This window comes from Orbicella faveolata, unplaced genomic scaffold (assembly GCF_042242905.1).
Source record: "Orbicella faveolata isolate gen_17 unplaced genomic scaffold, um_ofav_v1 contig_2, whole genome shotgun sequence".
Classification (NCBI taxonomy): domain Eukaryota; kingdom Metazoa; phylum Cnidaria; class Anthozoa; order Scleractinia; family Merulinidae; genus Orbicella; species Orbicella faveolata.
Genome location: NW_028301547.1, coordinates 25,908,915 through 25,921,847, shown reverse-complemented (window position 1 = coordinate 25,921,847; position 12,933 = coordinate 25,908,915). Strand labels below are relative to the sequence as shown.

Here is a 12,933-nt window from a genome sequence, read left to right as displayed (position 1 = left end):
AGTGATTGACGATCTAGTGCATCTGTTAAAAACATGTTGGTTGTCGCTCTGGCAGCGTAACAGGAAATAGTCTTTAAAGTATAGAGGAACTTCTCCGACCAAGCACTTGTTAACTAACAGTGCACAGTGCTTTTCCATGGTTTTTGTAAGAGAGGGCCAGCGTAGGTTCTCGAGTATTGTTTCCGTGGCTATGTCAGGTTTAAAACCGTATACGATTTTTGCAGCTCGTCGTTGCAGCCGTTCAAGAGTCTTTCTGTTACTGCTTCCCAGAGGGCAAAAGCACGTATCACAATAGCTTAATATCGGTAGCACCGTGGACAAATAGATCTTATTTGCTGCTTCCGTGGTTAAACAACCTCGTAATCGTGACAGGAGGCCAAGTCTGCTAGCAACTTTTGACCTTAAATAGCTTATGTGATCGTTGAAAGATAAACACTCATCTAGCAAGACTCCTAGGTACTTGAACGACTTTACTTGGTTGACTTCCTTTCCTTCCATGCAAAGCGGACTATGAGATTCAGATCTGACTAGCCTTTGCCGAGTTCCAAATATAACATACTCAGTTTTCTTTAGGTTGAGGAAAAGACCGTTTGCTGTTAACCAGTTAGAGACGTTATTGAGATCAAGGCTTAAGTTCAGCTGTAGTTGGTCAATGTTTGAAGCAGCAGCAAAAATAACGGTGTCGTCGGCATATAACATAACACTAGACAGACCAACAGCCAAAGGAAGATCGTTTATGTAAAGAATAAACAAGAGAGGCCCTAACACGGAACCTTGAGGTACTCCGCTACTGATGTTGGCGGCAGAAGAAAGGTGATTTTCAATGGACACTCTCTGAGTCCTGTTAGTGAGATAGCTCTCAAACCACGAGAGAGGCTGGTCTTGAATTCCATATCTGTACAACTTGTTTAAAAGACCGTCATGAAGAACAGTATCGAAAGCCTTTTTCAGGTCAATAAACACTGCCCCCGTCAATAGCCCTTTGTCCATATGACCACGAATTTTATCTGTAAGGAAGGTAACGGCCAACTGAGTTGAATGATTTGCGCGAAACCCCGATTGATAAGGCGAGAGAAGAGAGTTTTCTGATAGGTAGCTATGTAGCTGATGGAAGACAGCTTTCTCCAGAATTTTCGACAAGATCGGTAAAATTGATATAGGCCTGTAATTGTCCAGATCATCTTTGTTTCCAGATTTGAACAAGGGTACAACCTTTGCTTGCTTCCATTCAGACGGGACTGCACCAGTTTCAATAGAAAGATTTATCAAATGTTTTACACAGTCAGCTATCACAACTGCGCTGTCCTTTAAAAGTCTAGCAGGTAGACCATCTAGACCTGTAGCTTTCTTGAGTTTTAGACATTTAAGTTGCTTAAGCACAAACGGTTTACCCACTGCTGTGAACTCAAAATGATTCTTTGTAAACAGCTCCTCGGTTGTAGAATTAAAAACTGGTCTTGCATACCGGCATGATTCAAATAACTTGTTCACAACAGAAGTAAAGTAAGTGTCAGATTCTGCATCTAGAGGTATACAAGTATATGTATGCTTCAAGCCCTGGCTGTCGTGTTTGACCAAGATGGATAGAATATATGCTGGAAACATTTGCAGTATCACACCCCTTATTTGACTTCTTGCAAAAGTGAGCATTATGAAAGCATGGTAAGTGATTTTAAGCACAATTTAAGATTATCATAGTTAGGAGGAAAACTGGTAGTAAAATGAACTATTTCAATAACGTTAAAATAGAGATAATATATCTGAAGTAACAACAGTAATAAAAGTTATCCTTGATTTAAAAGGCTACAGCATATTGACAAAATTCCTTCATGGAATACTGTAACGAGCGCGGACGACAACTTTCACTCCAACAGTTCAACTGCCAAGGGTTTAATCAATCGGCTCAGTTCAGGCACCTTTTGTTAGCTTGTGCAATCATTACATCTGTTCATTGTAGACCCTGTTTACAGGGTGTACTGGCCTGGACAAAACATGCTATTACATATTTGTTTTATCGTTTCTTTAAATGATCTCCCAGGATTTTCATTAACACAAAAAATAAACAGTACTGAATAAAGTCTCTAAATAGCTCAATAGGTGTGCAAATATATATTGCTTAGAGAGTTTCGCATTCAGTGAACATTTAGATATAGATACAACGCCTTTGTAATAAGGGTCAAAGGTCATCTAAAATAATATATATATGACTATATCATTTTGGCCCAGGTTGTTTTATCTGTTGTTTCCATCGTGTGTCATGACAAGTGAAATTGCATTTGAGGCCGCTACTTTAATTTCACAGGGTCATCACTTTTTGGAAATTTGCTGCTTGCATTATTTGCTATGAAATGTATTACTTAATTTCCACTTACAGAGGATCGCTACTCAAAGGGTTGTGACTTTCGGAACTTCATAGTATGTCTCTTTTCCAAGAAATGAATGACAAAAAAAATTCAAGTGAGAGAAGCTCTATTACTAGAGCTTGTGGTACACACTGTTTTTGCTGGTTTGCCAAAATGATCTACATGTACCTTCATCGTCTGATACTGAAGAACCTTTATCAGTTCCAGTTTTCAGTTTTTCCTCGACTGTTTCTGTTTGTAAATCACTTTCTTCATCCCGTTGAGATAAATTCTCTTCATCAGGGAAATGCACATGGATTGGTTGTTCAAGAGGTACAGCGACATTTCCACATTGATCTTCAAAGATAAAGGGAGACTCACTAATGAGTTGAGCATCGTGATGTAATTGATGTACATGTTATCATATAATGATGGCAAAAAGACAATACAGTACTGGACAGAAGTAAGCTAAGATAATGCGAAGCTGACAGCTTCCTTTCAGTGCTCCATTTCGCGTTGGCTTTCCCCTCCCATTCTGGAACACAATGGACCGTTCATTCCAGAATGCAGAGAACGAGTCAGATTTTTTTGTTAAACACATTCTTATATCTTCTGTACAGTAGAATCCTCAAGAAATCTTACTTGCATGGAGTTGGCAAAAACATCATAATGGGGTCTACTGTGGCCGCTGACAGAAACAGTTTCTGTTTTTGAGCACAAAATCTGCGAAAGAAATGGCCCTATATAAAGAATACTCAACCATGTAAAAAGCGGAAATTGAGGTCTTAAAAGTGATGCACCAATCTGTCAAATTTGCAGTTCTTCAATTCCTAAAAGGTACTGTATATATTACGCTAATTTATGACCCGCAAAAGCTCATTGAAATGAGTTTTTATGCACTTACAATAACATAGTCCAGTATTGATTTGTTTGATAACAATTGTTTAACAGATCCTACAAGTCTAAAACACTCAAAAAAACTAATAATAAGTAAGTAATAATACTTGACAAGGAGCTTTTCTTTTTCTTTTCAAAATATCTTTTTATACACTCAGCAAGAAGTTCTTTATGACAGCCAATGGTGTGTATTTGTCAACTGAGCATTGTGTAGTTTCCTGTTCACGCCAATACATTATCTTGAAATTTAGGATGTTAAAAACGTACTGTCACAATACATCGTGTTTGTAACCAGTGGAAGCCCAGACGATAATCACATGCTGGCCTAGGATGTCTGCTTCAAAATAACTGGGAAGTTCCAGGCTGTGACATAGTAGACAAAGTTGTGTCCACGTGTTGTAAGCTTTTGAAGGGAATCTTGGTCAGAAACAGTATTGTATGTAATATATCAAACACGAAAGACTGTGTTTGACCACATTTCCAAACACCGAGAAGAGAGTTGAAAATACGACGCGCAGCGGAGTATTTTTGACGAAGTTTAAGGTGTTTGGAAATGTGGTCAAACACTGTCTTAAGTGTTTGATATATCTTTTCAATCGAATCTACAACAAAGGAGAAAACGGAGTAATAAAATCGTTAAAATCTATGCTAATTAAGATCAGATATCCAAACACTGTCACGGTCATGATTTCCTTTAGTAATAATAATAATAATAATAATAATAATAGTAATAACAATAACAATAACAATAACAATAACAATAACAATAACAATAACAATAACAATAACAATAACAATAACAATAACAATAACAATAACAATAACAATAATAATAATAATGATAATAATAATAATAATAACAATATTTACAGAGGATATCACCAAGCTAACACTAAGTTAATTAGGGTGGTCCTCTATCTACATTACTACAATCATTATGCGAAATTAAAAACTGAAGCTTAGAAATTTAAAATTACAAGGATAAAAAATTAAAAAATATAATAAATATATACAAGAATATGTTAATTACAAATAGTTCCAGTTAGATATTTTTTAAACTTTTCTAGGGTATAGTCTCTAGCATCTTAAGATAAAACCGTTCTAAGCATGTACTCCTCTGTACTGGAAAGATCTTTATTCTGTCTTAGAAGATAGCTTAGGTATGAACAGGTTTCCATTTGCGGCTGATCTTGTGTTGATTTTGTGTTTGTCTTTAACATACTCAAACCTATTATATATATAATTAGGGCTAGATTTATTAATAGTTTTGTACATCAATATGTACGTAAAGTAATCTATGCGTTGTTGATTTATAGTCATCCAGTTTAATTTGTAGAACAGCTCAGATGATGGGACATCCTGGGGACACTTGCTATTAAGAATGACTCTTGCCGCGTATTTCTGTAATCTAAGGATCCGATCTAGGTTGTACTGCGATGTCGTGTCCCAGATAACACATGCATAGTCAACAATAGGTTGGATTAGGGATTTGTAAAACGACTGCCTCGCGCATTGCTTAACCCTGATGAAGTGAAGTTTCAAGGCGTCAAACCTTGACTAAGACTTGACAAGACCTGACTAAATGGTATTCTGGTCTCAAATGAATCTTATAACATCTAATTACCTCGAGTGAAAATCTCGGAGAAATCGCTCCGTTTGACTTTCAGGAACACTGGCTTGAATATCAACTGGTATAGGCTGTTATTTTGCTTTTTATCAAAAACTGCCCCTAAAATTCTTCAATTGGGTGGGAATTAAAAACCGCTCAATGAATTTTTTTAGACTTGGCCCTCTATGAGATTAATCCATATTCAACGTAATACCGGAGTTTCAGATAGATTGAAACATTTTAAGCCTGCTACCTTTCCGTGTCAACTCAGCAAAATATTGCGCTGATTTTCACTCATGTTGTTTGTTGTTTTCATTATAATTTTCTTTTGTTTCGAATCACCATGCTATTGTACATTTCTGTACATCATGAATTCATAAAACGCGCGATTGCTTTCCAGCGATTTTCCGAAGCATGCTAAAATATCCCGAGCCAGCACTACAATAACAATAAAATATACGTCTTGTTTATATTTATGTTTAACATAATCAAGACTTGCAGCATGGTGATTTTCAGCTTGCGCTCACCGCTTACCCTCGGCGTGGCTGCGTTAACGCGAGATGAGTGAAAGTGTGACATATATTTTGTTGTTATTGTGGTGTTAGCTCGACACATTTTAGCGCGCCTCAGGAAAGTCGAGTTGCTTCGATTCCTTTCTCAATGTATTACAGCCGTGATCGGAGAGTTATTTAAATGCAAAGGAGTCATCAATGACAGCGAATCTCATCTCACAAACTGATTCCAGAAATAATACAACGCCAGTTTAGTCAAATGTTTTGCTAACCACAACAATCTAGCACAGAAAATATCGTTTACAATGCGACTCTCGACATTCGGTGCTGGAAGAGTTTCCATGGTTACTCGCATGGAAGCCACGCGAGCTGCACAAAATTTGCGTGTACCCCCACGCGTTTTAATGGCGGATTTTAGCTAAGAACGACAAAAAAAAGTAGCGCTGGTATCAGACTTACGGTCTTTGCCATGGAATATGGCTCCTTTTGGAATGAGATAATGACTGGTTCGATGACTGGTTTAAAACTAGAGAAATTCTTTAAAATAGATTTGGTTCTGAAACTTTGTTGCTCTGCCCAACCCCCCTCCCCCCAACGCCGGAGAATCGAGGTTTACTAGAGCCCAGTCCATTTCATCGTGTTCGGCCGCAATGACCTAATCGTAATTTTGTGGCAACACTTTAACCGTTGGTTTTGAAAATAAATTTTCTGAGTTAAAACTATTTGCAAAAAGAGATATGTTTTTAATGTTTGTAACTGATTCCCAAGAGCTGTACTATCAACGCGTTTTACTAATATGATACATGTACTGGAAAGTTTTATTAACTCCCCTTTAGGCCCCATCCGAGCCCCTCCCAAGCTCATTAGATTATAACGCGTACGCCCTCCGATTTTTTTCTTTTTGTTTGTTTTTTCTAATAAGCTCCCCCTCTCTATAAATTCCACCTCAGTCATTTGAACAAAAGAACAAGCCAATTTTAGGCGTTACCAACATGCTTACTCACGCGCGCCGTATTCCAAAAAGAAGAAACTTTTACGGCAATTAAATTACGAATTTATATTAGCTGGCAATAACAGCAGAACACTCTATTAGACGCCGCTGGCCCTTATGATGTTCCCTTGACGATTTTTCTTACAGTTGCAAACGTGTACTTACCAAAGATGGAGGCTTCAGTGTACGGCTGAGAGAAGTCTGAGAACAACTTAAATAACTCTTACTCTACTGGCGCTTTCCGGACAGATGATAATTTTAGTAGGTTACCCAAGTTATATAGTGAATGTAAAATACTTAAAGCTTTCTGATATTGCTTCCTTCCTTATAATTTAATTTTTGGCATTATTTAATTAAAAAATAATAATTATTAAAGGTAATCCAGTAACAGTTCCTGAGTAGTAGGGAATGAATCTCATGGAGCTCCTGTGCACAAGTGGAGCCCCATGCCTTCAAAAAATATGTAGCCCATCGATCTAAAAATTTTTGTTGTCACGTGACTATCCGTGTGCCAAGCCCAATACCATAAGGTAATCCAGTAACAGTTCTTTGATATTGCTCATCTGTGTTATGATTTATTGACAGCTGTCAAAACAAGGTATCCACTGACCAGTATCATGTGACCATATCACATGCTCAGATTTAGAACTCGTTCAGGTCACGTTTTCTTTAAAGTTGACAGCTGACCAGGCACTGGTTTTTCAATCGCATGCTCAAGTCAGGTTATTACTCTGGGAAAGAAAGAGGGAGCACGTGCAAAGGCAAAATTTTGGTGCAAGTTAACCTCTGGCGCATTGTGGACTTTCCTTCTGATATATTCCTTGTACAATTGTCCCTTGGTATGTCCCTGATGTACTGTGTACGTAATTTTTACAATCTTTAAGTTACGCTTATAGAGGGTATAGTTTGTTAAAATCTAACTCGAAAGAGCAGCAAAACCACGCGCTGAACTCATAATTGATCATATTTTGAGTTTCTGATCCTAGAAAACAAATCCTTTTTTTCCTTTATGGTTAATTTTTGGAATCAGGAGCTACGCTTTTAGGCTTGGCTAAATCTATATATTATCAACCTATAGGCAATAAAAGAATACTTGCTAACAAAGGGCGTGACACAAATCAAAACTGATTTAAAGAGCCATAAAATGTTCTACCGTAGAACCTCGGGGCATCATTTTTGAAGCGAACAAAACACAGAATAAAGTATCTTAAAATAGTCAGTTAAGAGGCGAGTTTTCATTGTGTACAAAGGCATTTCAATAAGTAGGACTGCAGTGGGTTATTTTTTTCTTCAGTTAACTAGTAATTAAATAGAGAAGTACATGTAGATTTATTTAAACAATTATTGACGTCATGGCAGTCGGCGGTGTGAAACTGATTGCTATCCTCCACAAAACTGCAGAATAACTTCAGTCTACGCTTTCCCTTACTTTAATCGAAATAAATACGCTCCGTTGTATTTTCTGAAGCGATGTAGTAATTTTTTAAATTTATAAACACACAAAACGGCTTAGCTTGATTCAATATGCAAACATCGGGATTAACACAGAATATTTAATTTAGAAGCGAAGTTCCGACGAGATGCTCATCAGATAACGAGTGTGACAAATACGTTCGCTCAAAATGCCCAAGAAAGTTCCGAACTTAAGATTAAAATATGAAAGAAACTTGAAGTGCACTTTTTTCAAAGTACATTTCATTGAAGATAAAGACAAGAAATGCATTCAAATGCAGAACTTCAAAAATTTCAATGCCGTGGAATTCTGTGTGTATGATTGCCAAATTTATCCGCTAGACAAATAGGCTGTTGTACATTGTGCTGTTATTTTCCCACTAAAATGCTTCACCTTAATGCTCCATTTTTCCCACTAACATGCTCGGTCTTCCCCCAAAAAGTCAGCACAATGCTCGGTCAATGCTCATACATAGGGTTTCTTAAATTTAAATAATTTTAACGTGTTATTACACTTAACATATCAGGGTGCTTAAAAAAACGTATACGTAGTATAACTCAACGTATATAATAGATACCCAAGGATAATTCTCTGAATGATCTTTTCATTTCATTTGACCACCGCTAACCTCTCCTCAGTCTCCACTCGGCTGTATTAGCATTTGACTTTTTTCAATTTCAAATTAAGTCTTCATTTTCTCGTAAAAATAATTTTTATTTCTATTTTATGCACGTAGAAAAAAAATCAATTTTCCAGGAAAATGCCACTGAAATGCTCGAATAATGCTTAATGCTTTTGCCTCGCTAAAATGCTCGAAAAAATGCTAACATAATGTACAAAAGCCTGTGGACAAAACGTCGCCCGACTGGGTTAGTAAGTTTTTAAAAGGACAATTTGATAATAGTAAATTTTAAGAAACAAGTCCAAGAAGAAAAAGAACGTTTTGGTTCCTTTTCATTGCCTCCTTTTCAATTCAATTCTTGCTTTATTGCACAAAATACAAAAGATAAAGTATATAAAACACAAATACAAATACCGAATACCAAAGAGTTATGCAATGTACAGAGTAACGGTGTGATTTAAGTGTGATTTACATTGTATTAACTAAAACGAAGTAAAGAATAAAGTGAGATAAATAAAAAAAAAACAATAGAAAGGGAGGCAAAACGTGAATAAAATATTTCCACTTATTAGTTGTTTGCTTTTTAGAGCGATTTGCTTGAGTGTGTCAATCCTCCCCAACCTTTTTTTTTTGTGTGTGTGTCATTTATATGAACACTGAATTTGACAATGACTAATTAAGAGTGCGAAAACCATCTACAAATGTACACAATGTTTGCTGAACAAAGCCCCACATGAATCTCAGGAAATCGTTCTTCACACATTTTCCCAATGGGAAGGGGAGAACCCCCATACTCTCTCCGAACGATGCGCAGTGCGCGTCGTACCCAGCCACTCTGCGGTAAGTTTTTCACGTGAACCTTAGCCGTCTACTTTTGGAATGAGCCTGCTACTCAAAAACCGACTGACAACCCCGCGGGACTCAGTTATTGATGTTGCTATGTATTTAAAAAGCAAAACATCTTGACACTACATGTACAAGTTCACTTGACATGTGTAAACAGTGTTGAGCTCGTCGAATTAAAACTCTGTCTCATATAGGACAAGGCACAACATGCTACACAAAATAGGGCTAAATTGAGCGATTGTTGTTGTGTTATGTCCCACAGGGACTAAGAGCTAAATAAATAATTATTATTAGAGGATAAATTAAGTAAGTAAATAGTATTCTGCCATAAATTTCCCACTTAAAATTTATAACGACTTTTCTACCTTCTCCCTTGTAGCAATTCAACTCCCAGATACTGACATTTAAAAACAACACTCCAACTGAATGGAATAAAACTAAGCATAAGACTGCAAGTACGCAAATGCGGATTTTTTTGTAGCATGTTCTGATTCAGAAAATCCTTTGAAAAGATATGAAGTGGCCTAATGTTTAGTGCATCAGATTCTGCATCTAGAAGTAAATACGTATGTTTCAAGCCCTGGCTGTCATCTTTGACCAAGACGGATAGATTATGCTGGAATCATTTGCAGTATCACACCCCTTATTTGACTCCTTGCAAAAGTGAGCATTCTGAAAGTATAATGAGTGATTTTTGAGGCAATTACTGTAGCATCCAAAACATTTCTTCAGCAGCAAAGTCTGTTCTGAGTCAAAACATAATCATCATCAAAGTATTCTAAATGACTTTAATAACTGCCCCTCTGCTTCACTATCCCACCAAACGACTTCATTTATCTCAAATAATTTTAGCTCAAACAAGAAAAAGAAACCATGGCCACATTTATTAATGTGTTTTCCATAAAACTGTTAAGACTGATACTTTCCATGGAAGTTATAGCAGAGATAATTTCTTGCAAGACTATGCTGGATTTTGCAATTCTTTTACCACGTTCTGGTTCAGTAATTCCTTCGAAAAAACATGAAGTGGCCTAATGTTTAGTGCATCAGATTCTGCATCTAGAGGTATACCAGTATATGTATGCTTCAAGCCCTGACTGTCGTCTTTGTCCAAGACGGATAGAATATATGCTGGAAACATTTGTAGCATCACGCGCCTTATTTGACTTCTTGCAAAAGTGAGAATTATGAAAGCATGATAAGTGATTTTAAGCATAATTTAAGATTATCATAGTTAGGAGGAAAACTGTAGTAAAATGAACTATTTCAATAACGTGAAAATAGAGATAATATATCCGAAGTAACAACAGTGATAAAAGTTATCCTTGAATTAAAAGGCTACAGCATATTGAAAAAATTCCTTCATGGAATATTGTTACAAGCGCGGACGACATCTTTCACTCCAACAGTTCAACTGTCAACGTTTAATCAAGCGGCTCTTAACGTTCAACTTACTTGTACAAAACAAGTCTACTCACAAAATCCCCCTAAAAAACGCGAGTCTTCTTTACCGTCATACAATTTATATATTAGTTCGGGCATTCGTTTGTGCAATCATTACATCTGTTTTGTTGCAATATTTTCATTGTAGGACCTATTTACAGGGAGTATCAACCTGGACAAAACATGGTATTATTTGTTTTATCTTTTCTTCAAACCAACTGCCAGGATTTCCCTTTGTACACAAAAGATATACAGTACTGAAAAAGTAAATCGTGATTTTTAAGAAGATTACGATATTTCTTAATTTATAAGACATGTTTCGATGTTACTAACATCATCATAGGTTACAGAATATTTGAAAAACCGTTAGGACTATAAAACAACTAGGTGAAACATGCAAAATTAATTACGATTAAGTGGCAAAAATTGATAACTTGAAAAAATTAAAAAAGTCTGTAAATACAGGTACATGTATTTTATGAAGTATGTTTACCAACACACTTGCACGACTGATGAGTTTGAAAAAAATAGCACTAAAGCTACAACAGTTCACGGTATCACATGTATAATTCATTAACACATATCCAAATACCTGAATCAGAACTGATATTATCCCTTCCTTCAAAAACCATTTTTTCAAGTGAATGGGTTAGATTATCCACAGCTACTTCTATCGGTACACCTTCAGTTCCAAATTGATCTATATAAAAATAAAGAGAGACTCACTGCTGAGTTACTATGATTATCAGTTAAACAAGGTGTGACGGAAGTTTGGTAACCAGGTTTTAACGTTAAAATCCTGTTGGTGTCACAGGCAACTAGCTCCGTTTCCATCGTTAACTTGTCCTTCTTCCCAAGTACCAACCCATAGTGGAACTATCTACCCCAGTATATTCAGAATGCTACCTCTACTGAATGCTTTAAAGCCTCCCTTATGAGGGATCTAGACATTAATGACTTAATATGTAAACGTCACTACATGTATGATAAGTAACTGCTGACCGTGTCTTTGTGCAAATATATATTGCTTAGAGAGTTTCTTATTCAGTAAACAACTGGATTTAGATACAATGCCTTTGTAATCAAGGTCAAAGGTCATCTAAACCAAATACATCATTTTGGCCCAAGTTGTTTTATATGTTGTTTCCATCGTTTCTCATGACAAGTCAAATAATTATTAATGGTATTTAAGGCCGCTTCTTTAATTTCACATGGTCACTACTTTTTGGAAATTTGCTGCTTGCAATATTTGCTATGAAATGTAGAGCTTGATTTCCACTAAAAGAGGATCGCTACTCACTGGGTTGTGACTTTCGGAACTTTCAAGTATGTCTCTTTTCCAAAAAATGGGAATGACAAAGGAATTTCAACTGAGAGAAGCTCTGATTACTAGAGCTCAATGTGTAAGACACTGTTTGAGCTGGTTTGCCAAAATGATCTATATGTACCTTCATCGTCTGATACTGATGAACCTTCATCACTTCCAGTTTTCAGTTTTTCCTTGATTGTTTCTGTTTGTAAATCATCTTCTTCATCCCGTTGAGATACTTTCTCATTATCAGTGGAATGAACATGGACTGGTTGTTCCACAGGTACAGCGACATTTCCACATTGATCTTACAAGATAAAGGAAGGTTGAGCATCGAGTTGTAATAAATGTACATAATCATAATTATAAAGATGGCAAAGGGACAACACAGTACTGGACAGAAGTAAGCTAAGATAATGCAATGCTGAAATTAAGGTTTCTTTCAGTGCTCCATTTCGCGTTGGCTTTCCCCTCCCACGCTACAACACAATGGACTGTTCATTCCAGAACGCAGAGAACGACTCATTTGGTTGAACACGTTCTTATCTTTTCTGTACAGTAGAGTTTACGAGAAATCGTTCTTGCAAGGAGTTGGCAAAAAAACTTCAAACATCAAAATGGGGTCTACTGTACCGCTGTTACAAAGTTAAAAAATATATATTTCTCTTCTTAAAACATATGTAATAAACAATTCTCAGTCATTATCCTGAAATTTCCGTTGTTAGGTTAATGAAACGATAGATGATGTTTGTAACCACTGGAAGCACAGAGGATTAAATCACATGATGGCCTACCATGTCTGCTTCAAAATAAATGGAAAGTTCCAAGCAGTGTATGATGGTAGACAAAGTCGTGTCCATGCGTTTTTAATGGGAATCTTGGTTAAAAATCAGTGTTATGATGTTCCAA

At 36.4% G+C, this 12,933-nt stretch overlaps 1 protein-coding gene across 3 annotated transcripts in view; it reads right to left on the bottom strand.

Annotated features, from left to right (window-relative positions):
- LOC110060229 (uncharacterized) overlaps positions 1-12,933 on the bottom strand; it is a 79,735-nt gene that overhangs the window by 15,615 nt on the left and 51,187 nt on the right. For 2 of the 3 annotated variants that reach the window (XM_089290529.1, XM_089290528.1), the window contains exons 7-9: positions 12,164-12,331; positions 11,308-11,415; positions 2,532-2,699 (exon numbers count right to left, since the gene is read on the bottom strand). In XM_089290529.1, coding sequence (XP_089146655.1) covers positions 2,532-2,699; positions 11,308-11,415; positions 12,164-12,331 — 444 coding nt within the window. The remainder of the gene's footprint in view (positions 1-2,531; positions 2,700-11,307; positions 11,416-12,163; positions 12,332-12,933) is intronic. The other variant, XM_089290530.1, reaches the window with a different exon arrangement.